The sequence below is a fragment of the Nyctereutes procyonoides genome, unplaced genomic scaffold, assembly GCF_905146905.1.
Source record: "Nyctereutes procyonoides isolate TBG_1078 unplaced genomic scaffold, NYPRO_anot_genome, whole genome shotgun sequence".
Lineage (NCBI taxonomy): Eukaryota > Metazoa > Chordata > Mammalia > Carnivora > Canidae > Nyctereutes > Nyctereutes procyonoides.
In genome coordinates, this window is record NW_026575044.1 from 4,158,427 (window position 1) to 4,179,521 (window position 21,095).

A 21,095-nucleotide genomic window follows, 5' to 3' on the forward strand; every position below is an offset into this window, starting at 1 on the left:
TCTTAAAAAAAAATTCTTAAAATGAAATTACCTTGCAGTAGATAAGTGGCCAGTTTCCTGGGTTTGGGTGAATAAACCTATAAAGGTTTTGTAACACAGTTGCTTGGTCATACCCAGATTCGAAGTTTGAAATAGGAATCTTGTGACTAGAATCACCTGAAGGGAATACAAAGGAGTAAGGAGTTCAAAATTTGATCAAAATAAGTATTATGAAATGGGTAAGGAAGAAGGGTTACAGGAACAAGGTACTGGGTAACTCATATTTAAGCACTTGTACCAAGCCTAATTATAGTTAGATACTTTTTATTACCCCATAATCTTATAAGAAGGGCATACACACATATTATAGAAGACACAACTGAGAATCACAAAAGTTAGCAGAGGTCAATAGTTGGCAAACAATGGAGTCAGGACTCAAGCCTGGTTTAAGTGACTGAGCCTATGTGTGTTCACTATTCCCATCTGCCATTCATGAATCTGTTTTATATATAAGGCTGAAGAACTTAATAGCAAGGACTGCTTTTTCAAAGGTTGTAGGATTCAGGTTTCACTTCCAGTAAAAAAAATGGGCCAAGTAATTCAGACCAACTGCTCACAAAAATTTAAACTACCTGAGGATATCAAGAGCACATACAGAGGGACGCCTAGGTGGCTCAGTGGTTGAGCACCTGCCTTTGGCTCAGGATGTGATCCTGGATGCAGGGATCGAGTCCCACATCAGGCTCCCTACAAAGAGCCTGCTTCTCCCTCTGCCTGTGTCTCTGCCTCTCTCTCTGGATCTCTCATGAATAAAGAAATAAAATCTTAAAAAGAAAATCTTTTTCTGTCTAGCAAACATAAATCCTCTCTGGATGAGGGGAACATCATTATTAGCTTTCAATTACTTTAAAATCATTTCTTCAGCATGGCAGGGAAAATGGCGGATGGGAAGGTGGGAGAAGAGAAGCCTGAGAAGCCATGGTAAACTGAAGCCTCCAGAATAATGGAGGAGAAAGTTCCAGTTGCTGCACTGAGAAGTGAGCAGCTGAAGCAGCAGCCTGCAGACCTCCCAAAAAAGTCTACAAAAATATCCAAGTCTGGATTTGCCACAGGTAGTTAGATGACAAAGAAAGCCTCAGCCATATCCATCAAACTCAGATCAAGTAAGCCTTAAAAAAACTGTTCCAATTCTTGTTTCAAAACCCTTTTCAGCAGCAGCAGCTTTTAATGAAGACGACGACAGTAAACCAAAGGAAATGCCTCCAGAAGCAAAGATAAAGATGAAAAATACTGGAAGGAATACACCAACATTAGCAGGACCAAAACTCCTTCAATAAAGTAAAGCATGGTTTCTCTGATAACCAGAAGCTACGGGAGCAAAATATAAAATCTCATCTTGGAAATGTCCATGACCAAGACAAATCATGTGTTTTGAAACTGGAGTGTGGAGTGTCAAGTTAAAAGGAATAGTTTCCTTTTTTAAAGAATGGTTATTAAGATTACCCTTGGAGCCGCCTTTTTTAAGATTGAGTGGCGGAACACAAATAAGTTTGAAATCAGAATTACTTTATGTTATAAATGCAGATTTCAAGACCTTCGCTTAAAAAAAAATCAGAAATGGTACTTTTCTATTTTTTTAAACACAACTATTAGCACATTAAAAGGGAGGTATAAAGTTATTGTCTATTTAAACTGCAAACAATTACTCTTAACTCCCTGAACCTAACTGTCTGGCTCCCGGGAACAGCTTTATGAGAGAGGGAGTATTGTATTGTGAGGAAAAGGTTATGGAACTATATACTGAAAGTATATTAGAGAATCAAAATACAGCTTTTGTCCTCATAGGCATTTGTTTTGTTTCAAGTCATCATAAACAAGGTATTGCACTGCTAGCAGTTGGTACAAATACTTAGCTCCTTAGAAAAAAATTTAAAAATTGTATATAAATTATTGAGTATTCTAAATAGCCCACTTCAACCATTTCAGTGGGTCTACCTATTTATCCGTCTTCAAAGACCATTTGCTACAAAAGTAAGTATTTTGAATGTGCTTCCCTTGGTTTTTGTTATTAGTCAGTTCCTGTAAGCATTTCCATCAAATCCTGAGGCAAATCACAAGGAAGTGGTTTCTTTTCAAATAACAAACTACCAAAAACTTAAATATATAATATTAAATCTTTGGCTATTTTTTTTAAAGGTAGAAACACCGAAAAAGCAACATCGCATGAAAATGAAGAGGAGAATAATGTATTTTCTATAACTCGGTTAAAGCTTAAGTTACTAACTTGTGAAAGTGAATTTGATTTGGACTTAATAAAAAAATTATTTTAGTACAGTAATATAATTCGATGTATATATATGTTAATATATAACATACAGGTTTATAAATATATATATATGTTTATATACATATATAAACAGCCTTTCAAAAGCACAATTCAGGTACCAAAGATAAAAAGAAAGAAAATGCATCTTTACACACATCTTATGGGATCTTTGACCACATATACATTGTTCGATCTATGTATTACAGGGTTTCAAAAGGATTTTTGTGATAGTTAATGTGATAAACACATATTTAAAAGCATAGTCACAGATAAAAGAAATAGTCTAATGATTTCCTTGAAAACAACTACAGTGTTTAATCTGGAGGCAGCTTCAGATGATTTTATTGGTAATCACTACTCGCTGAGCTCTTTTAATAGGTAACAGAGAAGTAACCTGTATATGTTCCCAACACTTTGTTAATTTGCATTCAAGTTTAGAGTAAAACCCCAAACAATGGAAATGTATATAGAACTATTAGTTCATACATGATTTAATTATGTCACGATACATGAACTCAACTTGCTTTGAGTAAGCAAACTTTCCACTTTTGTAATTTTACTGTTTGTTAAAATAACATGCTTCTCTTATGTATGTATTCTTTTCTTGCCTTAAGTGAAATATTAGCCTAAGGTCAAGATGGGAGAGAAACAACTGAAATGAAGGTCTTCATTAAAATACCAATAAATTTGGGGTGCCTGCATGATTCAGTTGGTTAAGTGTCTGACTCTTGATTGCTTTGATCATAATCACAGGGTCCTGGGACTGAAGCCCAAGTTGGTCTCCAAGCTCAGTGGGGAGTCTGCTCAAGATTCTCTCTCTCCCTCTTTCCTCTTCCCTGCCCCACATGCTCTAAAATACATTTTAATAAGTACCAATAAAAAATACCAATAAATTTGCCGTTCTCAAAAAAGATTTTTTTAGTCTACATGAATAACCAGGTACATGAAAAAAGAAGGAAAACCAAACCAAAACTGATACAAGGAGATCCAAAGGTATTTCAGCTACTGAAATTATTCAGCACAGATTTTAAATCATTCTTGTATCTGAGGAGATCAAATTATGAATTTCAGCATAAAGTTATATAAAAGGATAGAGTTCAATTTCTGATAATGACAGTGAGAAACTGAACAAATGAAACACCTGCTTGAAAGCACTGTAGAGGGATCCCTGGGTGGCGCAGCGGTTTGGCGCCTGCCTTTGGCCCAGGGCGCGATCCTGGAGACCGGGATCGAGTCCCACATCGGGCTCCCGGTGCATGGAGCCTGCTTCTCCCTCTGCCTGTGTCTCTGCCTCTCTCTCTCTCAATCTGTGACTATCATAAATAAATAAAAATTAAAAAAAAAAGCACTGTAGAGATAAAACTGCAGTGAGAATCAGGAGTCCAAAGTCTTGGAGAGGAAGGAAATCCTAGAAAGCTTGATTCTGGCATTTGGGTTCATTGGTAATTTGAGCACTTCATCAATTCTAGAATAGGAGGTTTAGAGTGTGAGAAAATTAGTAGTTTTCAACAGACCTAGACTTGTAAGAATTAAAAATATTATACCAGGGGCACCTGGCTGGCTTTGTTGGTGGAGAAAGTGACTCTTGGTTTTTGGGCTGTGAGTTCAAACCCTATGTTGACTGTAGAGATTATCTAAAAATAATTTCAAGATTTTATTTATTTATTCATGAGAGACATGAGAGAGAAAAAGAGAGGCAGAGACACAGGTAGAGGGAGAAGCAGACTCCATGCAGGGAGCCCGACGTGGGACTCAATCCTGGGTCTCCAGGATCACGCCCCAGGCTGAAGGCAACGCTAAACCACTGAGCCACCCAGGCTGCCCATCTAAAAATAATTTTTAAGAAAATTTATTTATTCATCTGCGACAGAGAGAGAGAGGGAGAGAAAGAATGCATGTGAGCAGGGGCAGAGGGAGAGGGAGAAGCAGACTCCCCGCAGAGTAGGGAGACCTATGCAGGGCTTGATCCCAGGATCGAGAGAGACCTGAGCCGAAGGCAGATGCTTAACCGTGACCCACCCAGGCACCCCCAAAATAAAAATCTTTAAAAAAATATTACTCCAGTATTACTTGCATATGTTAAATATGTAGTTAGAAAATATTCAACTGTCTTCTGGCTTCCACGGTTTATGCTATGAAGTCAATTACAAATTTCACAAGTGGTCCTTCAGTGGTAATGTGCTTTTCCTTTTTTAGAGATCACCTAGAAATAGATGGGACTCTTAAAATATCTGAACCCATTTTGTATTAGCTCAATCCCTGAAATTGAATTAAGGTGCTCTGAGATGGCTAGTGACAGAAGCTTTCTGCCAAAAGCAATCACATTTTTTTTTTTGGGGGGGGGGGAGAGGAGTAACAAGTTTTCCCATCTACTGTTTGGCACTCAAAAAAATGATCAGACATATGAAGAAATCTGGTACCTTGACTGAGCATGAAGATAAACAGACCCAAAAAGATCTCTACAATAGGGTTATCAGACATAAGACTTTAAATGTTCAGGGAAATCAATATTAATAATTTCACCAAAACCATAAAAAAGAACCAAAGGTAAATTAAAAAAAAAAACTAAAGACATATTCTCTAACCCATTTTAGGAGGGCAAAGCAACCTTGGTAACAAAATTAGGTAAAATTATCCTCAGTCTTTAACATGAATGCACAAATCCTAAAACAAAATATTAACAAACCAAATCCAGCAGTTTCTTTAACAGCGATGTAGTGACTTTGTTGGGTTTACTGCTAGAATGGAAGGTTGGTTATTAGCAAATTACCAGATGAACAAAAGATCACAAATCATGTGAGACAGAAGTACTGTTCATTAAAATGTGCAACTGGTACCTCCAACCGAACTGGGAATAGAACTTTACTGTGATCAAGAATGCATACAAAAAAAAAAATGCATGAAGAAAAAAAGAAACAAAATATAAAGCAAACAGCATAGTTGTTGGTGAAACATTAGAAACTAGAATTCCTACCTAGTACCCTACGACAAATTTTTAAGTTTTAAATAAAAGAAACATAGATTAGAAAAATGTCATCCCACAGACAGGACTATATAAGGAATTTTAAGAACTCAAGTTACAGTTTAGCAATGGCTGGATAAAACTAAAATACAAAAGCAAATAAAAATATAATTTCAAGAGATATCACTTAAAAATAACAAAGTTTATAAGCTATAAATTTAACAAGATATTAAGATCCTTGTGAAGAAGACTGTGTTGTAAGGCTTACAGATCTCAAAAATAAAAGAGTCACCCCCTGATTACAGATAGAATATCATGAAGCTTCAGTTTTCTCCAAAATGATCTGAAGATTTAAAGGTAATTCTAATCTAAATTTCAACAAAGGTATTTGTAAAGCAGGATACTCCAACTCTGAATCGTATGAACAGCAAAGGGTCAAGAATAATGAGGATATTCCAAAATTAAGTCAAGGAACTTGTTTAAGTACTATTAAAATCTTGTGTTTAACAATATGGATACCAAACAAGCAGACCCATAGAACAAAATAAAGATATCAGAAAGACTCAAGCATCAAACAGAAATGTGGCACTACATACTGAGAACAAACTGATTAATAAATAATGCTGAGACAACGGATTATCCACATGGGAAAAGAATGAATCAGAATCTCTACATCACACCAAACATAAGTCAATGCCAGGAGAATTAAGAACTTTGGCATGAAAAACAAAACTTAATAAAAACTATCCTTTATGGCCTTCTGGTAGAAGAAGATTCTTAAATAAGATACTAAACCCCCTCAAAATGTAAGAGAAAAAACTGATACATCCACTAAGTCAAAAATAAAAACTTTCGTTCATTAAAAGACATTGTACTGACAATAAAAAAAATAGAAGGTACAAACTGAAAATTGGGATCTGCAATTATATCAATAAGCAGATATGTAGTAAAATTCCACAAGTCAATATAAAAGACAATCCCATAGAAAAATTAGGAAAAGGTAATGCTGAGTTAGAAAAAATACAGGTACATAAAGCAGCATACAATGTTAATTTATGTAAAAGTTTGAAAAACAAAAATTAAATTCATAACTTAAATATTCACAGGGTGCCTGGGTGGCTCAGTTGGTTAAGCATCCAACTCCTGATTTCAGCTCAGGTCACAATCTCAGGGTCATGAGACTGAGCCCTGAGTCGGGCTCTGCACTGGGCATGGAGCCTGCTTAGGATTCTGTCTTGCTCTCACCCTTGCCCTCTGCCCCTCCCCCACCACTCCCAAGCCCTTGTGTGCACTTGTCTCCTTAAAAAAAAAAAAAAGTATTAACAAAACTATTCAGAAAAGAAAGGGAATGATTAGTACAAAATTCTAAATAGGGTCTCTCTTATAAAGAGGGAGGTGGATGCAGTCAAGGAGAGATTTAGGGACCTTCGATGACAGCACACTGCTCTTATTTCTTCAGCTGACTGGGGAATGCACTACCGTTCGTTAATTAATATCCTTTATGCCTTAAGTCAATGTTAAATTTCTGTGTATGAAGATTAATATTAAAAGCTGATGGAACTTCCGTATAGGAAGCTAAAAGGAGTTTTCAAAGCTTTGCTTATTTTAAAGCAGAACTTCCCTCAAGAAAATTAACCAATAAAATGGAATCAGAGCTCCTCTGGTTAAAGTGGGGGAGGAGGAGAAGGGCCAGAAACTTCCTGCCTCCATGCACTCATAAGAACCCTAAGTACCCCTTCAGAGAAGAACATGGCAGTGGGGGTGGGAAAAAAAAAAGAATCAATAGATTCCATATCAATATCTCTTCCAATCCTGACATTCCTTGACTCTAATGTGCTAAACCATAAACATCCATCCATCAAGTATTCACTTAATTATATTTACATGTATTTCATAAAAGGCCAGATAGCACAGGAGCATTTGAAAAAATCTACACACACATTCCTTAGCTACTACCCAAACTTGCTTCAGTGTGTTCCTCTATGAAATATGATATTTTCCTAAGCACCAGGTTGATTACACCACCATAAGCATTTTTAGTTATGTCAACATAGCCGTCTAATATAGTCATTTATCTTCTTTAACTGGCACATTACCCAGGGTTATCAAATTGGCAATTTAAGACCTGTTTAAATTGGTGAGCTTTCCTGAACAAATTGTGTTCAATTTCAATTAGTTTGAATACTAAATTAAGAAGACATTCCTAGTGTCTTTAATAGGTTTATGTTAATCTGGTTAACTTGAAAAGGTTGTAAAAATAAGCCTCAAAAACTTTTTAAAAATCAAGTATATATCAGAACCAAAATAATAAACAGTAAGGCCAGTGGCACTCCCATCTGGCACTCAATAGATGAACAAACCAAAAACAGCTTAAGTAAAAATGAAGTTAACTCACTAGCTAAGTTTCTATTTTTGTCTTACCACCACCTATTTAGTGAATACCTCAGGTGATGTAACTTGTGGGGAGATTAGCTAGGTTCACACTTCAAAATCTGTATTATAAATTTTTTTCATTCAAAGCTACATAAAGGGACCAACTAAAAAAATTTCCCTTACCTGTTTCAATCTATGGCCCTGATCCCAGTCAAACACAAAAAGGACTACTATATACTTTTTGCTAAGACTGGAAAAAACTCAAAGCTCATAAGCAAAGGGGACTGTAAAATATTCTCTTCATTTATGAAGAACAGTATTATAAATATTACAAATAGCTGCTTGTTATGGCAGATTTGAAAAACTTATTTGTAATTTCAAACACTAACAGGCTAGTTGTCTACGTTAAGTAAAAAAAAAACTTTTTGAATATAAATTAAAAATAAATCTATTACCATGATTTTCATTCTAATCATAGGAAACTGGTTAAAACCTAGTTTCTAGACGAATTTAGTTCAGAGCTTATTAGGTATATGGTCATATCCTTTAGTATCCCACAAGTCTATTCAATTTTAAAGTTTTTAAGGATCACATATATCATCTACCATTTCTATGATGATTCTCCAACAATTTCTTCCCCCAACTTAATGTTTTATGTGCCCATGTAAAGCAGTAAATCTTAACCAGATACATATCCATTCAATGCCTATGATTCTACCCCATTCCTTTATACTTACTTGCAGCCTGACAATGAAACCGAAATCCTCGTGGAATTTCACCTGTTAATACAAAATATTTTGTTGGGAGAAGCTCTCTGGTTTTCCCATAGCCGTATGCCATAGGATGACCAATTGGTAGGTAATAGTATTGCTATATGAAAATACAAAAAAAAATTAAACCTTCATAAGAGTTCTTTTAAACCAAAGGAATGAGGATTATTAAAGAATTTCGGTATACTGTCTAAACTACTTTAAAAAGGAAGTCACTTCTTTATAAAAAAGAAATAGTAGGTAAAGCAAAGTTGTGCTAAAAGGAGTCTTAGCTAGGGGTCCATGAGGCCCTATTAAAGGCCTCATGTATGTATTTCTCAACAAAAGTTTCCAAATTCTATCTTTTTAATGTTTTACAATCATATGAACAAAAGTAGCTGTTTAATTTATCCTAAGCAGCAACTCTTACAAGTGTGAGTAGGATGATTAGTTGCTCTGTCATCGAAACACAAGAAAAAGTGCTGGCTTGTTCTAATGAATTTTAAATCAACTGGCAAAACTAAAGATGAAGATCTTCTTTCCCCAACCTTTTCTCCTTTACTCTTCCCCCTATACGTTTCTCCTACTTGCCTTTAAAAGTATACTGGTCCTTTAACTATCTTCTTGGGAACTGAACTGAATCCTAGGTCTTCATTACTACTTGCTTTTGCTAGAGTGGAATAGCCAGAAGAGACACTAAAAACATTGGAGAGACTATTAAATATTAGGCTATTTCCATATCTTCTCTTGTATTCCTTAGAGCAGCCAATAATAGGTATTATTCCCACTTCACAGATAAGCTAGTAAGTTCAGAAAGATTAATAACTTTCTTCAAGGTTACAAAACAACATCAAATTAAAATCTAGTAATCACTATGGTGAAGGATGGGTCAAAGAAATGAAAGAGCAAAAGGCATAAAAAGCCTTTAGAAAATTCCAAGATGTAAGGCTACAGGTAAGCAAATGACAGGCTACACATTTTTTTAGGCATACTATCCCACTCAACTCTAATGCTTTCTTCAGGTTAAAAGCTTAAACTGAAAAACTCTGTAAACACCTAGTTCTTAGCAATTTTTCAACCAATTATGATGAAGTCTTGTATACTTTAAGAACTCAACTATGCATCAGCCTTTAAGAAAACAAATACTGTTAAATAAAGTCAAGATAAAATGTATACTGTTTAGATCTAGCATCTTTCACTCTACTTACCAGGATTTATAAATCTGTGGAACTCTGCCATTATACCTTCTTGGAGAGAGTATTTAACACACCCTATTTCACAAGGGAGGAAGCGCTGCTCACAATGAGGAGGGAGCTCACCATGGCTAAAAATGTTCAAAAAATAAAAAATGCCTCCAAGGAGAGCTAAAAAAGAAAAAGAAAGTAAGAAAACACAAACAGATGAGAGTTTACCCCTCTACAAAACCAAGTTTGAAAACTATTTTCCTTGTGTTCCTATCATCAATCCTATGTGAGCTGGAAAAGAGAAAACTAATCTGTACCAATTAAGTGAATAAAAATTTTTATAATTACACTTATCAAGAATTACAGTGGTAACCATTCTGCATGAAGCAACAAAATTATTCAAACTTGCAGCCAGTTCTACATAATTTAGCTAAACATAAGCCCTGAATTTCAGGAATGACTTAAAAAGCTGTGACCTGTACTCAACAAATACAAGAGGTTTGGGAAATAAAGCTAAGTAGAATCAGCACTGAAAAACTCTGAATATAAACCATGGACAATTTAGTTCACTCTTTACTTTTTACCAATATACACAAGAATACTGATAAATTCTCTAAAGAAAGAAATGTGAGAAAGTGTGAAGGCTCTTATTTACCAGGATTAGCCACATTTAAGACTATTAAAAGTTTATTAATCTTCAGTAAATTCAGGACACAATGAAAAAGCCAGAGGAAATAACAAGGACTTTTATTAGCTAAGCTCTTTTCTAGGCTAGATCTTTATACTTTAAATGTTTCTAAAAATCTAGCTATAAACACTTAAATCTAAGAAGTATATTTAGTAACCTATGAAGTGGTTATTAATCAAGAGACCGGATTTTTGTATAAAACAAAATCTTCTCTTGTATCTTTCTCGTGTTATTTCAACAAATGCAAATTACCCAATCTTTTACAACTTTAGCACCATATTTGAATACTTGGTAGTCAATTATTCTGAAATGCAGGATCAAAATAAACAGAACACGTAATTACTGATCAACATATCATAGTGTTCTGAGCAACCACATTTATCTAAGCACAAAATTTTAGGATTACTCTACCTTGATCACTTTTTAGAGACAAATTTGACATATCCGGGGGTGAAACATTCTGCTTCGGTACAAGCATGCCTGGCTGCCGCAGTGGAGTGGAAACAGGTTTCTAAAGAGGAAGAAAATAATTGATCACATAATCAAACTCTTACTGAGCACTTTATACAAATACTTAAGTTTAGCAAAACACCTGGAAAACAACTCACTGACTACTTCAGTAACCTCTCTAGGCCAATGAACCCAATGAGTAAAGAAGCACACATCTGTCAGTGACATCAACACCCAAAGGCAGACAAGGGCAAAATCTATACATATTCTGAATCAAAAAGTGAGTGGCAAACAACCAATTCAACCATTGCTGAAAACCATTTGCCCACTACTGATAATCTAAAGTAATCCCACTGAATCCCATAATACATACCAGCCCAGTGTCCAAAAGAACATCATTCAACAAAGTACTCCAATTATGCTGACTTCAAGTCTCAATGAGATATGCATACTTCGAGAATGTCTTATAAGACATCATAGTTTAAAAAAAAGGTTTATCTGTATAAACTAAGTACCAATTCTACTGAAACACACATCCACAGATTTAAAATCACTCAAACCTAAAGCAAGCAAAGTGCTCTTGAATTTCTATCCAATGTTGCCAGTTTAAAATAAGAATGGAACTTTACTATGTCAGAATGAAAACACAGAGAGGGTAAAAGTCCACAATTACCTTGAATTTTCCTGATACAAACCAACAAGAAAAAGTTTATTCAATACTTTATCATTCTACTACACATAAATTTACCCAAATAAACTTTATTCAACTCTTACCTATAAGGCATACTAATATTCACTAGCATGTGCAAGTTTTGTTGTTTCAATATTTTAAACACAACCGCTTGCTGGTTCTGGGTGTCACTTAAAAAGAATAGAATGGCCCAAGCTACTTTAAAATTAGAAAGGGGGGGAGGGGTCTTCAATCATAAAGGGGTTGGAAGGAACCCTCAGCGTTCATCTGGTACCAACCCTAAAACCCAATAATCTCCTCGCAGATCAAAGTTTATTGGTTGCAGGTTTCCTAATAGGGATTCCCCTGGCCTTTCACTACCAAGTAGCAACATGTCTCCTAGTTAAGGGAACCTGTTGGGTTTTTCACAGGCATTCTGACGCCAGAAAAAAAAGAAAAGAAAAGAAAAATTCTTTGCACTAACCTAAGTCACCCACTCACCCATCCAGCATTTACTGAACACGCCCATGTGCCAGGCAGGTAGCGCTCTTCTCAGGCTAACTTTACCTGCTTCTCTGAAGGCCCAAAGTCCCTTCCCTGGGCTGCTCTCCACTCTCGAGCCATTTCTGCGTATTTCTCCTTTTCTTCCTCCTTCAGAAGCTTGGGGACATTTAAGGAGGAGAGAAAGGAGAGAAGCAGCAATGAGGACCCAGTGCCCCGGGCCCCAGAGGCAGAAGCCAGGGCTTCACGGGGCGGTCCCTGCGTCGGTTTGCCCTAGGGCGGGAACAGGGGCCTTCCTTTCACGCCAGCTGGAGCCAAGGAGTCATTAGCCTCCTCGAGGCCTCCTTCCTTGCCGCCTCGCCCTCCCACTTGCCCAACTGCCTGGTCCGCCCCCCGCAGCCTCCCTACCCCCCCACCCCCACCGCCACCGCCACCCCCACCCCACTACCTCCAGCCTCACCGCCCAGTCAGCAGAGCAGTAGGGGATGGCATCAGCTATGCGAGCCACAGGCAGGCCTCGCCGCCGTAGTTCGGGGATCTTCTCCTGCACAAAGAAATAGTAGGCATTACGGCTGGCCCTGCGGTTTGGCATGGCGAGCGAGGCCAGGATTCGACACCCTGCGCCAGAGACAGCACAAGCCGCCGGCGCCCTCGCCGGGCTCCCGCCCTTAGTAACCGAGGCTGGCGCCTGCGCGCCAAGGCCCACAGCGCTGGACCAATCAGGGCGCGGTGCGCAGCCGCATTGGCCTTGCTCCGAGAAAAACAGTCTGAGACTGACTCGCGGGGCAGTGGGGGTGGGGGGCGGGGGAGCCTGGTCACAGGTGCGAAGCATTCTGATTGGCTGAGATGAGGCGTTGATGGGCGTGCTGTCACGCGGAGGGCTTGGCGCAATTCCTGTACATTATTGCGTAATATGTGTCAAAGTAGGTGGAGAAAAAGCGGTCCAGAGAGTGGTTCAAGTTCTTTCATGTTTTGTAACTGTAAAAGGCCTACTCTGTGCCAGGCACTGTGAAACGTGTTGGGTGGCGGCGGCAGAGTGAGGACTATGACAAACAATATCCTGTCCCTGAAGAAGTTTACAATCTAGTGGGGGGCGTTTGAGGGGAAGATGACAAGTCAAGGGCATCAACCCAGGTGGGGTGGGGGGGGGTTGTGACTGCTTTTCTGTCTTTCCCCCATTCTTAAATGACACTTGTTAGAGTTGCAAAGAATATGTTTTTGAAATCAATTTTTTAAAATTTTTATTTATTTATGATAGTCACAGAGAGAGGGGCGGGGGCAGAGACACAGGCAGAGGGAGAAGCAGGCTCCATGCACCGGGAGCCCGACGTGGGATTCGATCCCTGGTCTCCAGGATCGCGCCCTGGGCCAAAGGCAGGCGCTAAACTGCTGCGCCACCCAGGGATCCCTTGAAATCAATTTTTAACGTGTCAGAAAGCACAATAAGGAACAGAGGTTTAAAATAATGTCCTTCAATACAATTTTATAGATTTCCTCAAAAAGGTGATGTCATTTTGTTGTTGTTAGTTTTATTCCTGGAATATATTTGGAGCTACTATGAAAGCTTTTTTTCCCCCACATTATTTTCTTTTTTAAAATTCTCTATTTGAATTCAATTTAGTTAATATATACTATATTATTACTCATGGGTAGAATCCGTTACATACAACATCCAGTGCTCATTGTAACAAGTGCCCTCCTTAATGCCTGTCATCCAATTATCTCCCCCCCCCCTCCACCTCCCCTCCAAACCCTTGGTGTATTTCCCAGAGTTTAGCCTCTGGTATGGTTTGCCTCCCTCTCTGTTTTCATCTTGTTTTATTTTCCCTTCCCTTCGCCTATGTTCATCTGTTTGGTTTCTTAAACTCCACACGCGTGAAATCATATGGTATTTATCGGTCTCTGACTAATTTATTTCACTTGGCATAATACCCTCTAGTTTTATCCACATCATTGCAAATGGCAAGATTTCATTCTTTTTGATGGCTGAGTAATTTCCATTTTTTTTGTGTGTGTGACATTTTCTTTCTTTATTCATCTGTTAATGGACACCTGGGCTCTTTCCAAATTTTGGCTATTTAAGACATGTTGCCATAAACATTAGGGTGCATGTGCCCCTTTGGGTTTTTTTTTTAATTTTTTTTATTGGAGTTCAATTTGCCAACATATAGCATAACACCCAGTGCTCATCCGTCAAGTGCCCCCGTCAAGTGCCCCCCTTAGTGCCCATCACCCAGTCACCCCAATGCATGTCCCCCTTTGAATCACTATGAATGAATGGATCAACCAGGACATTAACGAAGAATTTTAAAAATTCACAGAAACAGAGGATGATGAAAAAATAACTGTTCAAAACCCTTCAGATGCAGCAAAGGCAGTCCTAAGAGGGAAATATATAGCAATACAAGACTTTCTTAAAAAACAAGAACAGTCTCAAATATACAATCTAACCTAACCCCTAAGGAGCTGGAGAAAGAAGAGCAAATAGAGCCTAAATCCAGCAGGAGAAGAGAATTAATAAAGATTAGAGCAGAAATCAATAAAATAGAAGCCAAAAGAACAGTAGGACAGATCAATGAACTAGGAGCTGGTTTTTGGATAAGATCACTCAACCTCTAGCCAGACTTATTGAGAAGAAAGGAGAAAGAACCCAAATAAAAAAATCCAGAAACAGGAGGAATCACAACCAACATCCAAGAAATACAAACAATTATAGGAACATATTATGAGCAACTATATGCTAACAAATAAGGTGATCTGGAAGAAATGGATGCATTCCTAGAAACATAAACTATCAAAACTGAAACAGGAAGAAATAGAAAACCTTAACAGAGCCATAACCAGCAGAGAAATTGAAGCAGTAATCAAAAATCTCCCGGCAAACAAGAGCCCAGGGCCAGATGGCTTCTACCAAATATTCTACCAAATATTTAAAGAAGAAATAATAACAATTCTACTGAAGCTGTTTCAAAAGATGGGAACGGAAGAAAAATTTCCAAACTCGTTCTATTAAGCCAACATTACCTTGATCCCCAAACCAGACAAAGACCCCACCAAAAAAGAGAATTACAGAGTATGAATGCAAAAATTCATAGGGTCCAACAATAGGTTCAACAGTACATTAAAAGGATTACTCACCATGACCAAGTGGGATATATTCCTGGACTGTAAGGGTAGTTCAACATCCACAAATCAATCAGTGTGATAAACTACATTAATAAAGGAAAGGACAAGAACCATAGGATCTTCTCAATAGATGCAGAAAAAGTATTTGATGAAATACAGCACGCTTTCTTGATTAAATAACTCCATAGTGTAGGGATAGAGAGAACATACTTCAAAATCACAAAAGCTATATATGAAAAGCCCACAGTGAATTTCATTCTCAGCAGAGGAAAAACTGAGAGCTTTTCCCTTAAGGTCAGGGACAAGAAGGGGATGTCCACTCTCATCACTGTTGAAAGTACTAACATAGTACTAGAAGTCCCAGCCTCAGCAATCAGACAGCAAAAAGAAATAAAAGGCATCCAAATTGGCAAAGAAAAAAAAAAAAAGAATAACTCTTAAATGACTTTGCTCATTCCATCATCTGTGTCATTTCTGGGTCTGTTTCTACTGATTGATTTTTCTCCTTATTGTAGGTTGTATTGTCTTGCTTCTTGCAAGCTTGGTAACATATGATTTGATGACAACTTTAAATTTTATCTTTTGAATGCTTCATGTTTGTATTCTTATAAATATTCTTATGCTTCTTCTGGGACAGAGTTATATTATTTACAAACAGTTCAAATGTAGTTTTTCCTACTTTTGAGGCTTGCTTTTATGCTTTGTTATTTGAAATCAGAGCAACCTTTAGGGCTAATTTTCTCCTCTGCTGATATGATACCCTTTTAGTACTCTGCCTGACACCCATGAATTTGGAAGTTTTTCCATTTTGGCTGATGGAAGCACAAGCTATTTCTAGCCCTGTGTGAATTTCAAGGATTGTTCTTTCTAATCCTTTCAGGTTGTTCTTTCCCTGGCACTGTGTAGTTTCCTCCCACACATACACAGATCAGTATTCAGCTGGAGCTTCAAGGGAGATCCTTAGCAGATTTCCAGAGCTCTTTCTTTGTGCTGTTCTTTCTTTTCTGGCACTCTGCCCTGCAAACTATAGTCACTGTGGCCTACCTAGATACCAACTCCATCTCCTCAACTCAGGGAGACCACAGGGCTTGGTCTGGGTTACCCCTCTTGCTGCATTCTGGATACTCTCTCCAGGAATCTGGGGCAATCATAGAGATCACTTTGTTTGTTTCTGTTCTTTCAGGGATTACTCACCCTGCCCTTGATGTCCAGTGTCTGAAACCATTGCTTTTGATATTTATTTTTGAAATATGTAGTTGTTTAAGACTGATGGATAAATTCATTCACTGTTATTCCACCTTGGTCAAGATTGCTTTACCTTATTTTGACATTTTAAAACAATATGTAGATTTAACTGCTAAATTTTTATTTTTATTTTTTTAAAGATTTTATTTATTTATTCATGAGAGACACAGAGAGAGAGAGAGGCAGAGATACAGGCAGAGAGAAGCAGGCTCCATGCAGGGAGCCTGACCTGCGACTTGATCCGGGGTCTCCAGGATCACACCCTGGGCTGAAGGCGGCACTAAACCGCTGAACCACGCGGGCTGCCCAACTGCTAAATTTTTAGATATGTAATCAGGACAATCTCTCTGAGGAGAGCCATTTAAAATGAGAATGGATGCTAAAGAACAGAGCTAATCATGTGAAGAATCAAAAGAAGAGCATTCTAGATAGAGGGAACAGCATGTGTACTGGTCTCAGACAATAGTTTGGTGTATCATCAGAATAGACAGAAAACTGATTGATGTTACAGTTGTGTGTCCACTCAGGTGGAGAAGGTGATTGCTGAGGTTGGGATTTGAGCATAGCAGTGTCAAGTGTTCAAGTATTACTAAGTACGTGGGTGGTCATTGAAAGATTTTTTTTTTTTAAGTGTCATGACATGGCTTACAGTTGAAGAAGATCAGTCTTGTTGCTATTTTGGGAATAGGTTCAAAGCAGCAAGAATGGGCATGGGGAGACTAGTTAGGAGGTCCCTTCAGAAGTCTATGTGAGAGATGATGGTGACCTAGAACAGAAAAGAAACAGGAGAAATGAAAGGGAGAGGATGGCTTCAAATTGTACTTTGGGGAAAAAAGAAATAACTGATGGATTGGATGCAGAAGTGAGAGAAAGGGAGAATTCCTAGGGTTTTGGCTTGAGTAACCCAGTGGCAACTCATGTGTTTTTCTAAGTAGCAAGAACTGGGGGAATGAGGACAGTGCTGGTACCACAGAGGGTCCACTGCTCCTCATATTTTCTATTACCTGCTCCTCTCCTTCTTTGGCACACCTGATTTTTTTCAGTCTTAGTTAAGTAAAGTCCTATGTAAATGGATCAGTTTTTTCCCTCTTTTCAACCAGATTGATCTTCCTATTCAGAAATTCTAGAGGGTGGTAGGTTTTGGTTGAGGGTGTGCATGGCAGGGGGATCAAGAATTCTGTTGCATATGTTAATTTTGAAATGCCTCTTCTACATCCAAGGGGAGATGTCAAGTAGGTAGTTGGCTGTGTACGTCTGGTGTTCTGGGCTAGAGACAGAATTTGGAAGCAATTTGGACATAAAGATGGTATTTAAATTCATAGAAATGGCTTAGATCACCTAGGCAGAGAGTGAAGAGAGGAAAAAAAGTTTCTAGGATGGAGTCCTGAAATACCAGCAAGAACAGGAAAACCTAGCAAAGGTGACTAAAAAAGAATGTCTGAAGATGCAAGGAGAAAACCAGGGAAAGTAAGACACGAGAGTATTTACAAGGGAAAGCACTTCATTCATTTAATAGATATATATGGACAGTCTGTGGACTACCAAGCTCAGTTTTAGGCCCAAGAACACATTACAAAGTGTGTAACATAGTGAGGAATGCAGACCATAAAGAAATAAACAATCATGAATATAATAAGTTGTCCGAATATATTATTAGACAATAACTCCAATGAAGAAAAATAATGCAGGATAAGGGATAGGAACCAATTGAAGGTGCAATTTAGGTCAGAAAAGGCCCTTTTGAGGAAATGAAATTTAAGCAAACAGTGGAAGGAAGTGAAGAAGCAAACCATGAAGATGTCAGGCAAAGGGTAGTCCAAGCAGAAGGAAGAGCAAGCAGGTACAAAGACCCCAAGGGATACATGTCAAGTACGTGTGAAGAACAGCAAAGCAAGTCTGTGGATGCAGTGCAGCAAGAAAAGTAGGAAAACAGAGCGTATTGGAGAAGGAGTTTGGGCCAAACCATCCAGGGCTTACAAGGCCATCATAAGAATCTTAGATCTCACCTAAATGGGTGGGAAGCACCCATTAGAGATTTGGAGGACTTCTACTCTTTTTTTTTAAATATGAAGTATAAACTGATTTTTAACTGAGTGTTACAAAACCACCAGGAACACATGGCATTTCAGGAAAATATTTTTCCTAATGCTAGTGTTTTCCCGATGCTAGTTTAAGTTAAGGCCCTGACATTGTTCAATGTGCATTCTGTGCTGGTAATAATAGTAATAGTAATGTTCACTTGTGAAACAATTATAGAATCATCCCCATTTTGCAGAACAGGAAATCGAGGCTTAGAGTAGTAAAGTGACATCCCCAGCCCACACAGCCCATGAGTGCCTCTGACCTCTATGAAATTCCTGCTTCTTTAGAGCTCTTACTGCAAGCTATTCATTATCAATACTCGAGGATGTTTATTATATAATTGTTTGCCAAAGCAAAAGGGGATTTCCAAGTTGCCTGTCATCTCTAGATGTTGCCCAAATGCACAACCACCCTTGAGTAACTCAGCCTGAGGCCTAGTTGATTCTTCTGCTTGCTCAGTCAGGTCACGCAGATTCTACCTTGTGTCTCCCTGCGATGTCTCTCCCACTTATTGTTTGCTTCCCATTTCTGCTACCCTGTAGCCTAGTTTTGGTTCTTGTTCCTTTTTGGGCTTTTGTAATGAGCTCTCACATGGAAGAGGTTGTCTCTCTTCCCATCAACCCATCCTACATCCTGTGGCCAGAATAGCTTGGCTGAAACTAATCTTGTTCTTCTGCTGAGAAATCCTGGTGTCGTCCATAGCCCACAGAATTAAGGTCAGACCTGGGAGCCTGGTCCCCTTGGTCTGCCCTTGGCCTCCAACTCTGGCCCTCTTGCTATCTCTGCCCATGTTCCAGACAGCAGACTCCACTCTGTTCTCTGCCTGTTGCTTGAGTCTGTTCTACCTCCTGCTCCATTTCTGCTTTTAGAAATTCTGCCCAGATAATGTTTAAAACTTAGCTCAGGGATTACCTTTTCTTGAAGAGATAATCTCTGACCCACACTCCTTAATGAGTGATTGACCCCCTTCCCTTTTTCTACCACCGTACCTGGCATTTGTCCTAGTATAGATCCTGTCGCACCATCACAGTTCAAGACCATATGTCTGTCTCTTCCCCACCCCAACACACACACATGGCTACATCTCAACAGTAAACTCTTTGACATAAGGGACTGTGACTCATTCGTCTTTAAATTCCTTTCATCTTAAATCTCTAGACAGGATTGTGTTTAAAATATAGTAAGGGCTCAATACATGTATATGGACTAAATGAATGAATTCATGGAAGAGAGAAGATGAGGAAAAGGGAAGAAGACCCTAAAAAGTTTGTAATTAATTAAACAAAAATCCACATCGATCATCTCTGTGTCTAAAGCACCCACTCAGAATTGGGGTAGAAGTACAAAACCAGCAATTCTATGAGAGAGCCCCACCTCTCTCCACAACTCCCAACACAAAGGTCAAAGCTGTTGTTTTTAAAACTAGCTTTTGAGAGCCTACTAATGACCCCTCATTTGTTTGAGCTGTTTCCTTTTATGCTCAGTGTCCAGGCTCTCTTATTCTAGCTCCCGTTCCTGCCTGTTTTCTGGGGGTGAGGTCATTGGATGACATACTTGTTCTGGCTCACTTCCCTTTCTTAGGTCCCATCTTTGACCTGTGCCAGGGAAGAAGGCCTCTAGAAGGATGCTTACAGCTGAGAAGCAATCTTCTGGCTTAATCATCAAGACCTAGTGCCCAAGGCCTTGATAAAATATGGGAAGACAGGACCTCTTTAATCTTTCTTTTGGGCTGAAGGATACGGCTCCAGCACTGAAATCTGCTCTGCTGCTGATGTGGGGGTTGTTAATGTTGTTCAGGTCTCCAGGACACTAACATTGAAACAAAAAGAAACAAAAGGGGGGACTGGGTGGTGCAATTTGGTGCAATTCGCTGAGAGTCCAACTCTTGGTTTTGGCTCAGGGGGTGATCTTGGGGTCCTGGGATCAGGTTGTGGTGGGTTCTGCACTCAGAGTTTTCTTAAAAAGACTCTCTCTCCCTCTGCCTCTCACCCTACCCCCCTCACATGCTCTCTATCTCTCAAATAAATAAATACATCTTTTAAAAAAAGAAAGAAACGAAAGCAAAAATCAGAGAAAGAGCTCATGAAAGAGAAGCAAGCTGACTTCATCTTTGGCTCCGTAACTCTCAAAGAAATTATAGTTGAACCATCAGTTAGTAAGGGCTCCCAGGGCTTCAATTGCTCATAATTAACTTGAATAACTGCTCAGGATTGAGACAGAATGAGAGCAGGTGTACATTTGGGAGCTTTGTATCTGGCTAAAGATACAGGCCTGACAAAACATCTGTCACTTTTTCTTTGTGCCTCTTTCCTTCCTCCAGTGATGTCCCAGAAACAGTAAATTGTGGCACAGTTGTATCTTTTGTCCAGCAACTTTCTCTATGTTGTATAAATATTAGAGGATATAGAAAATTATTCAGAAGATACAAATGAATGACAATCCTACCCAGAGATAACCATTCTCAGTCTTTTGTTGTTTCCATTGACTCTTTTACCTGTATTTCCTATATTTCGGACCATCCTGTTTTACAGTTTTATGTTCTGCTCTTTTTTCTGTACATTGTCCTTGGATGGACCTTTGCAGGCAAATTGTCATTAGAAAGGTAACTCAGGTAGAGGCTGCCCACTTTTGGTGAGGTCTGGGCTCAGGATGGGGCAGGTAGTCACCATCCAATTCAGCATCCTACACCACTGTAGTTTGATTGGAAGCCTGAAATAGCAGACTTTTGGGTTAAATCTGCTTCAAGTACATGGAATTTTC

General features: G+C 38.6%; 1 protein-coding gene across 3 annotated transcripts in view; it reads right to left on the bottom strand.

Moving 5' to 3' along the window:
- Positions 1-12,540, bottom strand: part of MAEL (maelstrom spermatogenic transposon silencer) — a 29,543-nt gene extending 17,003 nt beyond the window's left edge. For 2 of the 3 annotated variants that reach the window (XM_055324346.1, XM_055324348.1), the window contains exons 1-6: positions 12,343-12,540; positions 11,949-12,041; positions 10,673-10,772; positions 9,598-9,753; positions 8,378-8,419; positions 32-156 (exon numbers count right to left, since the gene is read on the bottom strand). In XM_055324346.1, coding sequence (XP_055180321.1) covers positions 32-156; positions 8,378-8,419; positions 9,598-9,753; positions 10,673-10,772; positions 11,949-12,041; positions 12,343-12,474 — 648 coding nt within the window. In that variant the 5' untranslated portion in view covers positions 12,475-12,540. The remainder of the gene's footprint in view (positions 1-31; positions 157-8,377; positions 8,420-9,597; positions 9,754-10,672; positions 10,773-11,948; positions 12,042-12,342) is intronic. The other variant, XM_055324347.1, reaches the window with a different exon arrangement.
- Positions 12,541-21,095: the final 8,555 nt, after the last annotated feature.